We start from the raw sequence: 17,330 nt of genomic DNA on the forward strand, positions 1-17,330 counted from the left end.
GCATTGTAACAACAAAGGAGGCTAATCAGGGTAGGGATGTGCCTGGAATGCAGCTGCTGGCAGAGGCGCAGAAGGGTTTTAAGGGACCGCAGGTGCATCAAAGGGAGCAGGAATGCAGCAGAAGTGGGCCAACATAGCCCGCAATATTGGCAATCTGTGTGTAGTCATTACCAGGGGCTGAAAACTTCAGATGGAGCAGATGCTATAGGCCTGGGCGGAATCTTGTGTCAGGTGCGCATCTACCAGGAGAAGTTCTGAAGACGATATTGAGGCGGGAGTTGCAAAACAACTCTGCCAACTGGAAGACCTACCTATTGAGCAGAAGTTACGCTGAGAAGCTAGAGAGTCGCTCTTGTGATGTTTCGTGGATGTCTTCTTGGAGATTTTCTTGTCAACATTAAGCTGAGTGGGACATGGACACTGAGCGACGATGGGCCTGGCGTTCACTTCAAGCACGTGCCATAAAAAGCTTTGCACTCCTTGCTGGAACTGGTGTGCATGACACCACATTTCTAAGCACTGATCATGGTACACCCACTTCCTCCCTGCTACCCCCAGCCTAGGATCTTTTCTGGTTCTAGGTGATCCCTCCTCTGTATGGGGACTGCAGTAATAGCATGAATCTAGGTCAGGTGCAGATCAGTCACCCTCAAATATATGTGCACACAGTGTCAGTTCAGTGTCTTACCACTCTTGAGTGGGATCAGTCCTCACATGTCAGACTTGTCTGCCTGTTCCTTCAAGCATGGCCCCACACTCCATTTGAGTGGTGGTTGATTGGCTGACAGCTATTCTTCTCTCCTGCCTGGGGCACTGGGTCACACAGCGGTGCACCTGCTCCACATCTTTTGGCGGCAAGGGATGATATTCCTTGTTCGTCATAGTCCTGACTCAACCAATTGTATGTATCTCAGGATGTCCTAGTCCTTGAGCCAGTGCCCTTGCCTAGGGCGGGAACGTAACTTACACAAGGGTCTCAACTTTTTTGCATGATCAGTGACGTATAGCTTCACTTCTCAGTCTCCAATCGCCTTCAGGTGCATGAGTTTACACTCGGTGCACTACTTTGAGTCATGTCCAGAGCTCAAACACAAGAGAACACCTTGCGCTGGTCTGTGACCGACTTCTGTTTTCTACTGTCCCTGCATGGTTTGAAATCTGCAGTTTCAGAACGGTTCATTGTTACCTAGCACACTTGATTTTATTTTCAGAAGTCATTAGTAGGTCCCAAATTTGAGAGTGAAGTTTCAGATCCACAACGGAGGCTGCGTAAAGAAAAGAACTGATGTTAGTGCACAGGTGTGCCGCTTATATACAGGATCAATCCATCGCTTCCATGGTGGCATGGGGCCAAAGCGGAGCTGCGCAGTCTGGTGCTTGAAGAGAATTCTTAGGTAAGGAATCTGCAGTTAAAATTATTGATCAGAAAGGAATACTACTACTTTGGCAGGAATACTACTGTTTTGGCAGCAGTACTACTATTTTGGCAGCAGTATTCTCCAACCGAATTAGAGTACACTGATCATACAAAGGTGCAAAATAGTTGTAAAAAATAAGTGATGATCATATGGTACTAGAACAACCAACAAACAGTTACACACAATCTGGTATGTGTATCTGAGGCGCAATGGTATATTACCTGTGGTACGAAACTGTTTGGTATCCCACAGACAAGGCTTCCCGGAGGATATCACTCACCAACTGCTCCGTTGCCTAAATGTAGGAAAGAATTGCAAAAAGTAATCAGATAAGGATAATACAAAACTAAGTGGAGTAAATCATTTTTCCCCATGGGTCCTCATTACGAGTTGCCAGTTAATTCCGATGGGCCTTCTAAAGCAGGTACCGGGCCCTTTGGAATAACAAGTTGGTTAGAAACACCATTGATAACTTGTATTCCACACAAAGATTTCAATGACTTCAGGAAACAAGTCTACGGGTTGAATACTGTAGATAGACATGCTGAAATGAGCACAATACATTAGAATTCCACATCTTTCCCGCCCCAAAATGTAAATTCTTGTTATTACTCAACCCCAGGCATTACCACGGCCCCCGGTAACAGGAAAATCCTAATGAGGTCCCTAGCGTGCCACTAAAATTGTAACTTTTTAATACCCTACCATGTCTCCGAAAATTTAAAAAATGAACTCCCACATGCTGGCAGGTTTCAGTATTTAAAAAGCAATGCTTTCCACTGTTCTCTCATTGCGACCGACAGACTAGAATACTGATTTAAAGAAAAATGTACTTATCTTCAGTAACGATCTTTCTCGTGGATCAACCTGCAGTTCCAATACCCTTGAATATTCCCAGACGTAGACTGGATCCGGTAAAACTTTGCTATAGCTGTGTCGCATGGGTAGGTGGCGTCAACCCCATTGTGACGTCAGACATGGAATGGTGATGATGTCACCAGTCATAAAACCTTGAGCCCAGCATCCTAGCTTTAGTTCTGCTCTGTGTTTGCAGCGACTTTTGAGAGAACTGAAACTTCCGTATTAGTGCTCTATATAACTAATTTGGTAACATATTAAAGGCTATTCCTATGTATAATTTGTAAGTGTTTCAACGTCACTAGAGGGAAATTTAGGGAGAAGCAGTACACAATCTGTAGGTAGATACAGTATCCACCAGAAAGATTGCTACTGAAGCGAAGTAACTTTTTCTTCTGATGGATAGTTCTACTTGCAGATTTCTCACCTTAGAATAGATTTCCAGGCAATAAATTGGCTGGGGAGAAAGTGCAGAATACAGTTTCCATATATTTCTATTTAAGAAAATCTTGAAGTACAGAGCGGGCAAAGTGTCCATCTTTTTTTACATCAGAATCCAAACAGTAATGTTTGGTGAAGGTATGGAGAGATGACCACGTAGCCACTTTGTATGGCTGCTACGGAAGCTCCTTTACTTCGAGCAGTTGTGGAAGATTATGCTCTTGTTGAATGAGCTCTCATCACTTTCAGAGGATCTTTTTGTTCTAGCTAAGGTGTAACAAATCTTAATATACAAGATAATCCATCTAGAAATTGTGTGTTTTTGAACTGGTTCACCTTTTTTTACAACCTGTGTAACCAATGAACAGTTGTTCATTTGATCATAAGTCTTTATTATGGTTGATGTGATAGTTCACTGCTCTTCTGAGATCTAATATGTATAGCCTTTCTTCTTCCATGAAAGGATACTGGTGAGGATAAAAAGTTGGTAGTGCGATGGATTGTCCCAGATGAAATGGGGACACCACTTTAGGCTGAAAAGTAGCCTTGTTTGCAGCACCAATTTGTCTGCGAAGAAGCACTGAAATGGGGGATGAACAGGCTGGACATGAATCTTGCTAACACATCGATAACCCTTCACTGGAGCTACTGCACGAGGGATACTTTAAGAGGATCCATCCCTAAATCAGCGCACCAGGAAACAAATTTGTTCCACCATCTTGAGTAGACAGATTTCGTAGAAGGACGACATACAGAAAGGGAATCAGGTCAACTTTTCTGATGCAAGCTGAAAGGTGCTCAGAATGCGCCACTCAATATTCATGCTTGAAGGTGTAAGCTGTGAAGATTAGGGTGCAGAATCTGTCCTCTCAATTGAGACCATATAACACAATATAGTTGTACGGTGACCAGAATACACAAACAAGTGTACTCGGAGTAACAAAATTGTAGGCTCTGAGGCCGATGCAAACTTTGCAGAACTGAAACCTTAGATTCCTGGCTTATGAGCAAGTCATCCTTAATAGAAGAGGAAACCTCACAGACCTATTAGTGTCATGCTTCATTATAGGAATCCTCTTCCCACCCAGGTAGGACAATGCCACCCGGGCGGTCTCGACCTCCTCGAAGACTGACTAGTTAGGAGGGAGTTCTTGCATAAGTCTTACTGGACAACACCATATAACAGGGGATCCAAATGAAGAACGTAAACATACCGTAGAGTCCCTGGGTAACTTTACCTTTATTAGTGGAACACTAGGTAAGATTAAAAATGAAGACGGGTTGGGTACTGGAGTGCAATATCTCACACTCAAAATTTTGCCAACATGTTTCTGCCCACTTTTGCGAGCCTAAATGGTCTGGGGCATTCTTCAGGGCATACGGATCCCTATGTAAGAAACCTAGATGCGATTCCAATTTAGAATCGATTAGGCTATTGTACGGTGGATTCCTAACTTAGGTCCTACCATATTTACCTGCCTGTGGTTGAGTAATTTGTCCTTGCCACCTAGAATAGAGAAGGTACAAGAAGATACGGGGTACACTAATTACTCAGATATCACAGTTGTACAGATAAGCTATTGTAATTAATTCGTCTCAGGACGTCTAAGGTCTTGGTGAAGCCTGTGAACTCTACAGTTGAAAAACAAGTGTGAATGTAATTTAATTAAGATATAAAAGGAAGAGTCCTTTGTGATCTATAGTGCTAAGGCCACTAGCCTGAGTGTCACTACTATATTAGGTACCATCATGATCATTATCACTAATTAGAAATGCATAAGTCCCTTACCCTGTAATATAGGTGTTACCAACATCATGGTCAGAGAGAGGGCGGGGTCCTTTTTAGTCACACACTAATGAAAGGAAAACCGGCAAAATACACTGAGTAAATATTTACAGACCCGGAAGGAGACAATCACAGATTCAAACACGGCATACGAGATTCCGGTCTCTAGTATAGTACACTCAACTCGAAACAATTAATAAAATTACTTCTAGAGAACCTAGTGCTGGTTCCAACCGTTGTTTAAATTGTTATGACAATCATTTACCTGATTATTTTATATTACGCCAGATGGATCAAATCTAATTGTCAGCATCTTATTGTGGTGATCAGTTCATACGTCATTCATAATTCCAATAGGATTACAGCGCTAGGTGCAAGGGGTCCTCAGAGATTTCTTGCTAAGCTATAGCTAACAGTCGTACCAACAGTGGTTTTCATGGATAAACTTTTTTTAAATAAATAACCGGAAGGAAAACATGAGCGAACCCTTAATCATGCATTCGCCGCACATCATCCTTAGTATGGCAATACATTGTCTTAATTTGCAGAAATGTTGCGCTAATGTTCGATAGACGCTCACTCATGCCTGCACCCACGCATCTGCATCTAACGGAGTAGGCACGACCTCACGTGGATACCAAGTGCATGTGACTGATGATACTGATGTTGATGAGAGATAGAGCATGGGTGCGGGCATGAGTGGTGGACTGGCCCGCCCGCTGGCACCCTGAACCACGGCAGCTGTCCCCACGTCCCTGGCCACGGGAAGATTGGGAAACTTGCTGCGGCCCGTGGCTCTGGACGGGAGGTAGCGGGGCACCGCTTCCGTAGTCATGAAAGGGGCGAAAAGCAGACTGCACAGGGCGACTGGAGAGGCCCAAGGACTTGGCCGTAGCCTGTGAGTCCTTGAAACGCTCTAGAGCGTTGTCTGCTTTGTCGCTAAAAAGGCAATGGTCATCAAAGGGCATATCCATGAGGATATTCTGGACATCCCCGAAAAGCCAGTCGATCTCATCCAGGTGTAGCGACGAAACGTGGAAATCGTTCTGCCCAGAGAGTCGTCGGTATCCAGCCCACAACGGATGGTAAGAACAAGTTACTTACCTTCGGTAACGATGTATCTGTAAGAAACATTAGTTAGTTAGATTCCTCACCTTAGAATATCCCCAGGCGTCAGACTGGATCCGGAAGATTTTTCGTCAGCAATACCCCTTGCGCGTCGCTAGGCGTCGTCTGCGGCTCCGCGTCCGTCGTCGGCGTCGTGCGCCGGGATGACATCGTCGGAGTACTTAGACGCCGCCCTCGCGCGCTGACGTCAGTTCTTGTACATAGCCTTCCGCGCCAGGAACGCAGAGCCATGCAAAGACCGACACTGGTGCCAAAAAGAAAATCTAGGGGCCTGAAAAGGATAACCTTAACCCTAGATGTCAGTTCGCAGAACGGGGAGGATGGGTGGGTCGGTGAGGAATCTAACTAACTAATGTTTCTTACAGATACATCGTTACCGAAGGTAAGTAACTTGTTCATCTGAAAGAAACACGTTAGTTAGATTCCTCACCTTAGAATAGATACCCAAGCAATACCATCCCCGGTGGTGGGTCTGCGAACCAAGATCACACCAGAAAGTCCTGGAGGACAGAACGGCCAAAGAAGCCTTCCCTCCGGACTTGGCTGTCAAGGCAATAATGCCTGGCAAACGTGTGTAGCGAAGCCCACGTCGCTGCATGACAGATGTCCTGCAAAGGGACTCCCCGTCCCAAGGCAGTAGTAGCCGCCGTGGCCCGAGTAGAATGGGCGCGCAGCCCAACAGGAGGGTCCTTTTTAGCCAAGGAATAGCAAATTTTTATACACAAAACGACCCACCGAGAGATGGTCCGTTTGTGCACAGCTTTCCCCTTCTTAGCGCCCACGTACCCAACAAAAAGCTGGTCGTCCACCCGGAACTGTTTAGTGCGGTCCAGATAAAAGGAGAGCGCACGTTTTGGGTCCAGACGGTGGTGCCTCTCTTCCTCTTTGGAAGGATGCGGAGGCGGAAAGAAGGTGGGCAAGGTGACAGACTGCCCAAGGTGAAATGGAGTCACCACTTTAGGAAGAAAGGAAGGACGAGGCCGAAGGACAACCTTGTCCGGATGAACAGACAGAAAAGGAGGCTTTGAAGATAAAGCCTGGAGCTCACTCACCCGTCTAGCCGAGGTGATGGCTACCAGAAAAGCAGTCTTAAGAGTCAGAAGACGAAGAGGACAATTATGAAGAGGCTCAAAGGGAGCACACATCAAGAATGTCAAGACCAGATTCAAGTCCCACTGAGGCATTACAAAAGGGACAGGAGGGAACGTGTGTGTAATGCCTTTGAGAAAGCGTGTAACCACAGGGGACTTGAAAAGAGAAGGCTGATCAGGAAGCCGCAAGAAGGCGGAGATGGCAGCAAGATAACCTTTCAGGGTGCCCAGGGCAGATCCCTGCCGGGCCAGAGAAAGAAGAAAGAGGAGAACCTCAGAAAGAGGGGCGGAAAGGGGATCCACAGCCTTTGCTGTGCACCATGCCACAAATTTGTTCCACCGGCAGGCGTATACCGACTTTGTGGAGGGACGCCTGGCTGCCAGAATGATATCACAGACTTCAGGAGGCAAGTCAAATGGCATCAACTGCCGCCGCTCAATCTCCACGCATGGAGGTTGAGGCTGGACAGGTTCGGGTGGAGGACCGTCCCCTGCTGCTGCGACAGAAGATCCTCCCGAAGGGGCAGACGCATCGGGGGATCGGTCAACATACTGAGTAGCTCGGGATACCAGTATCTTCGTGCCCAATCCGGAGCCACCAAGATGACTTGGGCCCGGTCGTGCCTGATCTTCTTCAGCACTCTGGGCAGAAGTGGTATAGGCGGAAAGGCGTACAACAGACCGCAACTCCACTCGTGACGAAAAGCGTCGCCGAGCGAGTGCCGCCTTGGAAATTCCAACGCGCAGAACTGCTGACATTGCGCGTTCTCTTCGGTGGCGAATAGATCTAACCAAGGCTCTCCCCACTGCTGAAAGAGACCTTGCGCCACTTCGGAGTTCAGACGCCATTCGTGATCCATCATGCACCGGCGGCTGAGTTCGTCTGCTCTGGCGTTCAGAGAGCCCGCCAGATGTTGAACCACTAGGGTGACGCCCTGGTGTTCCAGCCATGTCCAGAGGCGCAGAGCCTCCTGACAAAGGGTCCACGACCCCACCCCGCCCTGTTTGTTGCAATACCACATGGCGGTGGTGTTGTCCGTGAACACCTGCACGACACTTCCCCTGACAGAGGGAAGGAAGGCTTTCAGTGCAAGCCGGATCGCTCTCAACTCCAACAGGTTGATGTGGAGACGAGACTCCGCCGGAGACCAGAGGCCTCTGATCTCCGCCTCTCCCATATGGCCACCCCATCCCAGGAGGGACGCATCCGTCACTACGACATGCTCCGGTTGGGGAAGGGAGAGGCTCTTGCCCTTGACCCATTCGCGGTCCGTGAGCCACCACTGCAACTGCTGTGCAGTGCCCTCCGAGATCAAGACATGGTCGGACAGGTTGCCGTGATGCTGGGCCCACTGAAACTTCAGGTCCCACTGCAGAGCCCGCATGCGCCGCCTGGCGTGATGCACTAGTAGGATGCAGGAGGCCATCAGCCCCAGAAGCCGCAACACTAGCCTGACCGAAACCCGGGATAGAGGCCGAAAGATGGGAATCAGGGCCTGTATATCCCGGACCCGCTGTTCCGGTGGATGGACCCGGAACTGCGCCGAATCGAGAACCGCCCCGATGAAGAGGAGCTTCTGAGAGGGACTCAGGTGTGACTTCGGCACGTTGATGGAAAACCCCAGCAAATGCAGGAGATCCGCCGTAGTCTGGAGGTGGGAGACGACTGCCTGGGGCGAGCCCGCCTTCAACAACCAGTCGTCGAGATAGGGGAAGACTGGAACCCCTGATCTGCGCAGATGAGCTGCGACCACCGCCATCACTTTCGTGAACACCCGAGGGGCACTGGTGAGGCCGAAGGGGAGCACGGTAAACTGAAAGTGCTCTTGGCCCACCGTGAACCGCAGGTAACGCCGGTGGGCCGGCAGGACGGGGATGTGGAAATATGCGTCCTGCAAGTCCAACGCTACCATCCAGTCTCCGGGGTCTAGGGCAGCCAGAACCTGAGCCAACGTTAGCATCTTGAACCTTTCCTTTCGGAGGAAGGCATTGACGTTCCGGAGGTCCAAGATAGGGCGTAGGCCCCCCTTGCCCTTCTTGGGAACCAGAAAGTAGTGGGAATAACAACCACGACCTACTTCCGGACTCGGAACGCGCTCGACGGCCCCCTTGGCCAAGAGGGCCGAAACTTCCTCGCGGAGAAGATTCAAATGATCCCCCGAGATACGGTGGTGCTGCGGTGGCATGGCTGGAGGGGTCGTCTCGAAGGGGAGGGAGTAGCCCCTTCGGACGATTTGCAGCACCCACCTGTCCGATGTTATGGACCGCCAGTGGAGCAGGTGATGGCGAACTCTGCCGCCCACCGGCGTGGTATGGGCCTGAAAGCTCGGACTAGGAGGGCTTTAAGGCGGATGCTGCCGGGGTGGAAGTGGGCTGACCACGTCGTCCTCCATTTCCGCCACGGCGGAAACCACGTCCGCGACCGCGCGCAGGTTGGTTCTGCGGCTGGTGGCTTTGCGGACGTGAGGAGGCGCCCCTTCCTTGGCCACGAAAGGGGCGAAAAGCAGAAGTGTGCGCCCGCGGAGCCGAGAGGCCCAAGGACTTGGCCGTAGCCCGGGAGTCCTTAAAGCGGTTCAGCGCACTGTCCGCCTGCTCACCAAACAGGCGAGTGCCATCAAAGGGCATGTCCATGAGGGTGTTCTGGACATCCCCGGAAAATGACGTGGACCGCATCCAGGCGTGGCGGCGGAGCGCCACCGTGGTGGAAATCGCCCGACCCAGCGAGTCCGTGGTGTCAAGCCCACATCGTATGGCGTGCCGTGCTGCATCCCTCCCATCGGCCAAAGCCTGGTTAAGACGCGTCCGGACCTCCTCCGGACACAGGGGCAGCACGTCCTCCACCGTATCCCACAGGGAATGGGAATAACGGTCCAAGAGACAGGCGGTATTCAAGGACCGCAGGCCCAAACTAAGGGACGAGAACAGTTTCTTGCCAAACTGCTCGAGCCTCTTGGAATCCCGGTCCGGCGGAGCGGTCGGGAAGGAGGATTGGGAGGTAGAGGCCTGGATAACCAGACTCTCGGGGTGGGGTGTTGGGACAGGAAACTGGGGTCGCCCGGAGCAGGGCGGTGGCGCCTGGCAACGTTCCTATCCACAGGAGGAACTGTGGAGGGCTTGGACCAGGTGCCCTGCAGAACGTCAGTGAGGGCCTCATTGAACGGCAGCAGAGGCTCAGTGGAGCTTGCTGAGGTTTGAAGCACCTCAGTGAGGATGTTAGTCCTCACAGCCACGGCAGGCAACTCGAGCCCAAGGGCCTCGGCCGCCTTGCGCAGCACCACAGAAAATGCTGCACCCTCCTCCGAAGCCACGGTCGGAGGAGAAGTGAATCCAGTGTCTGGCGAGGTGTCCAGCCCACTGGCCTCCCCCAGTTCATCTGCCCAGTCCTGAGAAAGCTGTGACTGAACAGCCATAGGGTCCTCGAACCCCTCCCAGTCGCCCCCTTCTTCCGATTCCTGATAAACAGGAGAAACGATCGGAACTGGACTGTAGAGATGGTAGGACTCAAGCGGCGTCGGATGCGGCGTCGGGCGACGCCGGGTCCGGAGGAGGGCTAAACTGGGGCAGTGTCGGCGCCAGAGGCGTCGGCGGCGCCGGAGGTGTAGGCGTGTGCGCCGGCGGCGCCGGTGACGGCGTCGGTGGTTCATTCGCCGGCGCCGGTGGAGGAGTGACAAGGTCAACCGGCGTCGACGGGGGCCCAGGCATAGGCCCCGCGGGGACCTGCGGCGTCGAGACCGGAGTCGTCGACGGCGCCGGGGCCGGAGCCGCCGGCAGGCAAGGTCGCCCAGTCGAGTCCGCGGGGCCCGAAGGCGCGCCAGCGGGCGTCGACGGCGGGGCCAGGCTCCTCATGGCCGAGAGGAAGGCACTGATCTCCGCCGGCGCCGCGTCAGTCCCAGGGACCGGAAGGTGTGGGGGCGGACGCGGCGCCTGCGGCTCCGCCGAAGCCGCGGGGGTGGAACCACCCTGACCCTCGGCCGAGTCGCGCGACCGGCGAGGGGAGTCCGAAGAGCGGTGTCGCCTCTTGGACTTCTTTGAGCGTTTGGACTTACCCGACGACTTGGAGCCGGACGATCGATGGCGTCGGCTAGGGCTCCGCGAGCGATCCTTGGACCTCCTCCTGGACCGGGATCGCGCACGACGCGGAGCCGAGTGGCGAAGCTCGAGAAGCTTGCGGGACCGCTCCCGCCTAGCCTTCGAAGTCAGGGCCTGGCAGTCGTTGCACGACTCCGCGTCGTGGTCGGGGCCTAAACAGTAGAGGCACCGGCGGTGGTGATCGGTCACCGACATCAGTCGATGGCAATCCTCGCAAGCCTTGAACCCAGGCATCCTACCGGCACCAGATGTCGACAGACAAGGATCAAAAATGATCAAAAAGATTTAGTCAAAAAAGACTAAAAGGGGTAGCTCTCCCGGATCTGCGCTTACTGGCGCGGAAAAAAGAAGAACTGACGTCAGCGCGCGAGGGCGGCGTCTAAGTACTCCGACGACGTCATCCCGGCGCACGACGCCGACGACGGCCGCGGAGCCGCAGACGACGCCTAGCGACGCGCAAGGGGTATTGCTGACGAAAAATCTTCCGGATCCAGTCTGACGCCTGGGGATATTCTAAGGTGAGGAATCTAACTAACGTGTTTCTTTCAGATACTTCGCTACATCCCTCCTGGCGGCAATAGCCTGGGAGAGCACTGTCCAGGCCTGCTCCAGACACTGACGCAGCACCTGCGCAACCGTATCCCACACGGAATGGGAGTAATGGCCCAATAGACATGCAGTGTTTACAGACCACAGTCCCAAGCTGGCGGAAGAGAAAATCTTCTTTCCAAGAAGATCCAGCTTCTTGGATTCCCTTTCCGGTGGAGTGGTAGGAAATGCGCTCTTGGAAGTGGCGGCGCTGATCTGGATCCAGGCCTGGATCCAAGGGGGACCAGTGGCGCCGGCCTAGGCCCCCCAACCGAGTCCTTGGGGCGGAGTCAGGCTGCCCAAAGATGGCGTGCATCGCTTCGTAGAACGTACAAAGCTGGGCAGGAGTCACGCCGGGTCCCGGGAAGGGAGGGAACAGCGGAGTCAACTCTTCGGGCTCCGCGCGCGGAGCAGCGGAAGGGGCACCACCCGCATCCCTCGTCACGTCAGCCGAACGACAAGGAGAAGTCGAAGAGCGACGATGCTTCTTCAACTTCTCGTGCTTCGACTTACCCGACTCAGAGTGCGAAGACTTCAAAGACTTAGATGAATGGTGATGGCTACGCGACCGGTCCCTCGACCTCCCTCACGACTGGGGCCTCGAACAGCGCGGAGCCGACTGCCAGAACTCAAGAAGCTTTCAGGACCGCTCCCGCAAAGCCTACGGAGCCAAGGACCCGCAGTCGGAGCACGACTTGGGGTCATGGTCGCGCTCCAGACAAAAGAGGCACACACGATGCGGATCCGTAACCAACATCAGTCGGGTACAGGAACTGCAGGCCTTGAAGCTGGCGTGGAAAAAAAAGAACTGATGTCATTCCGGCGACCATGACGCCAGCAACGGATGCAGAGCCGACCAATGCCACCTTCCGACACGCAGAGGTACTGCTGACGAAAAACTTTACGGATCCAGTCTGACGCCTGGGGGTAATTCTAAGTTAGGGAATCTATAAATAACGTGTTTCTTTCAGATAATATTTACTAGGTGTATTTTGCTGGTTTTCCTTTTATTATTGTGTGACTAAAAAGGACCCTGCCTTCTCTCTGACCATGATGTTGGTAACACCTATACTATAGGGTAAGGGACGTATGCATTTCTAATTAGTGATAATGATTACGATAGTAACTACTATAGTAGTGACACTCAGGCTAGTGGCCTTAGCACTATAGATCACGAAGGAGTCTTCTTTTTATATCTTCATTAAATTACTTTCACCCGTGGTTTTCACCTGTAGAGTTCACAGGCTTCACCAAGACCTTAGACGTCCTGAGCCAAATTACTTACAATTTCTTAAATGTACAACTGGGATATCTGACTAATTAGTGTACCACATATCTTCTTGTACCTTCTCTATTCTAGGTGGCAAGGACAAATTACTCAACCACAGGCAGGTAAATATGGTAGGACCCAAGTTAGGAATCCACCGTACAATAGCCTAATCGATTCTAAATTGGAATCACATCTTGCTTCCTTACATAGGGATCCGTATGCCCTGAATAATGCCCCAGACCATTTAGGCTTGCGAAAGTGGGCAGAAACATGTTGGCAAAATTTTGGGTGTGAGACATTACACTCCAGTACCCAAACCTTCTTCGTTTTTAATCTTACCTAGTGTTCCACTAATAAAGGTAATGCTCCCTAGGGACTCTAAGGTATTTTTACGTTTTTCATCTGGATCCCCTGTTATATGGTGTTGTCCAGTAAGGCTTATGCAAGAACGCCCTTCTAATTAGTCAGTCTTCAAGGAGGTTTAGTCCGTCCGGGTGGCATTGTCCTACCAGGGTGGGGAGAGGATTCCTATGAAGAAGCATGACACTAATGTGAGGTTTCCTCTTCCATTAAGAATGACTTTCCCATAAGCCATGAATCTAAAGTTTCAGTTCTGCAAAGTTTGCATCGGCATCAGAGCCTACAATTTCGTTACTCTGAGTACACTTCTTTGTGTATCGCTGTCACCGTACAACTATATTGTGTTATATGGTATTTGAAGGGACGTACGGTGCCATATCCTTTTCATAGTGTTTCCACTCCTAATTGAGACAACAGGCTTTCTCTGAGCAGTAGATGAAGAATAGCTGATGTATTGAGGCGCCATAGGTCTCTCTACTACACCCTTCTCTGCCAATATGGAGTGAAGAGTATGACATGGGCCTGGTCTTGGTGAATCTCCACAGAACTCAAGCAATCAAGGTTATTGGAAGAAACACATAGTTTACATTTCTACGCCAACTGAAATGCATCCCCAAATGCTCCCTGAAATGGGTACTGGAGAGTTGCAAATAGGTCTACCTAACGTTTGCCTCAAGGCGTGAAGAGGTCTTGAGCTGCCCTAGGGTGAAGATTGTGCCACATTCATGGTCAGCCAGATGACACCAACTGAGGCTGTCGGCTTTGGTGCTGAATGAGCCTGCTTACCTGGATTCCAGATGCAGACTGTGTTGATGCGCCCATGGTCCAGAGCCCCAGGGCTTCTCGACAGACAGCCTGAGACTCCAACTCCACCTTGTTTGTTTAGGTACCACATTGCAGTTGTGTTGTTGGTTAAGATGAACAAGTTAATTAACTTTAGTAATGCTTTATCTGATAGAGAATCTATCAAGCTGCAGATTCCTTACCTTAGAATGTTCACAGGCATCAGAAGGGATCTGGACATTTTTTTTAGCAATTCTCCTTGCACACTGATAGGTGGTGTCATTTGGCTCCACTTGGTATCATCCGCATTATTTTCAAAACCAGAAGCATGGAGCCAAGCTGAGGAAGAGTGACTGGCATTCCAAAAGTGGAATATGAGGCCAGATAGAGTCTCTACTAGATAAAGTGTTACTAAAGGTAAATAATTTGTTCATCAGATAGAGACTCCTAGCAGCAGAGTCCTTACCTTAGAAGAGATGCCAACGGAATATGTCTCTCTGGAGGTGGGTCTACAGATTGATTCAGACTAAGAAGTCCTGGAGGATCGAGCGGGGAAAGTGCCCATCTTGCCGGACCTGCCTGTCAAGACAGAAAAGTTTGGCAAATGTGTGCAGGGATGTCCAAGACTGAAACTCCTTTAGTTTACGCAGTAGTTCCAGCTGTAGCTCTGGCGAAGTGAGCTTTTAAGCCCTCAGGGGGCAGTTTCTCAGCCATTGCATAGCAGATTTTAATGCAGAGAACAATCCATCGGGAGATGGTTCTCTTTTGAATTGCCATACCTACTGGATGTTATGAAGGCCAACCATTTTAATAAAATCTCTTGGTTTAAAAACATGAAGATAGCCCTATATTCGTGAACATCTGGATGCATCTGTTTTTCCTTCAAAAGCTGCAATAAAAAAGATATACGGGTCACTTGTGATGGGCGAGGATTCGCTGAAGGCTGCCTTCACCAAGCTAACCAGTGATTTTAAGCTTATCTGAGTACTGGAGCTATTCAGAGACGTAGTGTCTGTACCTCTCCACAGGAAGATTTATTTTTACTTCTGCATAGGAACCTTACCTCATAGAGTTTTTACAACAGTTTGGGCTGGGAAAGAAGGCCCCTCTTGTACGATTTGTGATCACCCAAGTGAAAGTGTTTCTCATTTTTTGTTTGCATGTCCTGGCTATCTATCTCTTCGGCATATATAGCTTGTATCCATCTGTGATAATCTTGCGAGCACCATCTCTTTCAGCCTAGATAGGCCTGAAAGCAAAAATCAGACCCGGCGGAGCAAGAGGAGCCGTAAAGCCAGTGATGTCGTTTTGGAGTAAAAGAGGGTTTTTTTCCTGGAAAAACACGCAGTCATTTTGGAACTTCAATGATCTTCGAGCACAGGTGTGTCTTTCTGTGGCTTACCTGGTTCTCATCACTTGGCATTTTAATTCAATGCAGCATTACAAATCTGATTCTCTGCGTGTCTAATGATCATATACGGCATGGAATTTGTCAATTTACCCCCTATGACTTTAGGGCTCGGATGTTATCCTCCTGTCGTTTACATTTGGAAAACAAGATTGGGGCACTCTAGGATGGAATAATTAAATCACAAACCTAATCATAATAATTCCTCCTTGTTTGTTCTGTTACAACTAACTGATGTGGTGTTACGAACCTGACTTTGTTGCGAGTGAAAACCTATTGATTCTTCCTGATACATGTGTCGTCAATAAGAAACTCTCTTTAAGTACTTCAACACAATGACAATCTGCGTATTATTTATACAGTACTGAAAATACTAAGTTGGTGATAACTCCTTTTTTACTTTTTCCTTTTCTGTTTTTCCTTCTCTTGCCTTACCCTTCCTTATGTTTGCTTTCATATTATCTTATGTGATCTCATTTATTTATTTTTGCCTTTCCTTTGCTTCATTAATTGACGATTATTCTTTAAATCATATTGTGATCCCCATTATTGTTACTGATGTTGTCAATTTGCCTTTACACAACTATGATCACTATACATATGTTTTGTATTATTTACTAACATTAAATGTACATGGTGTACTAATCAGTCCTGAAAAAGCCTTGGCGTGCCAGCCATAAGGGCAATACATGTGTTGGCTGTTCTTTGTTTCTTTCATTTGGCTTGAAATAAATACAAAAGAAAAACCTATAGCATATCTGGATATTTGGACATTTATTCCAGGAATTTAAGCATACACACTGGGCACAACCGGTCTTTCTTACAATTACTTCTCCTATTTTGGTGGATTTTTGGGGTGCACTCGCCTAAAAGGTTGTCGTCTTGAAAAAGTAACTAGGGTCCTGTCTAGTTGTGCGTGAACACCAGCAGCTTACCCCTCATATAACATATCAGGAATAAAACAAAGAGGAGGACTTCAGACAAGTGTGGTAACAGATGTTCAACAGATTTAGATGTAAACCATGACACAAACTTGTCCCATCGGCAGGAGTAGATGGTTTGGTAGAAGTAAGACTGGCTGCCAGAATGGCATCACATACTTCGGGAGGGAGGTCAAACACCCTCAACTATCGCTGCTCAATCTCCACACATGAAAGTGGAGAGTGGACAGGTTTGGGAGCAGTATTCTGCCATTTTGCTGCAACAGAAGGTCCTCCCAAAGGGGCAGTCTTACGGAAGGACAGATGCTCATGCTCAGGAGTTCTGGATACCATACTCTCCATTCCCAGTCCAGAGCCACTAAAATGACTTTGGCCCGGTTGTTCTTGATCTTCTGGAGAACTCTGGACAGGAGTGGTATCGGCGGAAACATGTGTAGGAGTCCTGAACCTCACTTGAGACTAAATGAGTCTCTGAGCAATAGCCGCCTTAGAAACTCCAGCTCGCAGAAGTGCTGACATTTTTCATTCTCAGCAGCGGTGAACAGATCAAACAAAGCTTTTCCGACATCTTGCAAACTGACTTGCACTGCCTCCGGATTAAGAGGTCATTCGTGATCTGCTAGGCATTGACGGCTGAGTGTGCTCGCTTTAGTGTTCCGAGAGCCCGCCAGATGTTGAACCACCAGGAATATGTCCGGATGTTCCAGCAATGTCTAGAGACTTAGAGTCTCTTGACATTGGGTCTTCGACCCCACTCTGCCCTGACCATTGTAATACCTCATAGCAGTGGTGTTGTCCTTAAACACCTGAACTAGCTTTCCCTTGATGGAGAGAAAAAGATTTTTAATACCAGACAGATCGCTCTCAGTTCTCATGGATTGACGTAGAGCTGAGACTCCTCCGGAGACCAGAGGCCTCTAATCTTCACCTCTCCGAGGTGGTCGCCCCAAACCAGAAGGGACTACTATAAGCTCTGGGTGGGGGAGAAAGAGAGGTCTGCTGTTGACTCAATTGCGGTCCTTGATCCACCACAGCAGGCCTATTGCAGTTCCCTCCGAAAACTGGACCAGATCAGAGAGATTCCCCAGATGTTGTGCCCACTGAGTTTTCAAGTCCCACAGCAACAGGATGCAATGAGACCCAGCAGCCTCAGAGTCAGTCTCACTGAA

General features: G+C 49.7%; 1 protein-coding gene across 4 annotated transcripts in view; it reads right to left on the reverse strand.

Annotated features, from left to right (window-relative positions):
* Positions 1-17,330, reverse strand: part of YEATS2 (YEATS domain containing 2) — a 1,415,500-nt gene that overhangs the window by 19,361 nt on the left and 1,378,809 nt on the right. For all 4 annotated transcript variants that reach the window (XM_085634927.1, XM_085634925.1, XM_085634929.1 and 1 more), the window contains one exon: positions 1,640-1,713. In XM_085634927.1, the coding sequence (XP_085491053.1) occupies positions 1,640-1,713 (74 nt within the window). The remainder of the gene's footprint in view (positions 1-1,639; positions 1,714-17,330) is intronic.

The sequence above is a fragment of the Triturus cristatus genome, chromosome 11, assembly GCF_964204655.1.
Source record: "Triturus cristatus chromosome 11, aTriCri1.1, whole genome shotgun sequence".
Taxonomy (NCBI): Eukaryota; Metazoa; Chordata; class Amphibia; order Caudata; family Salamandridae; genus Triturus; species Triturus cristatus.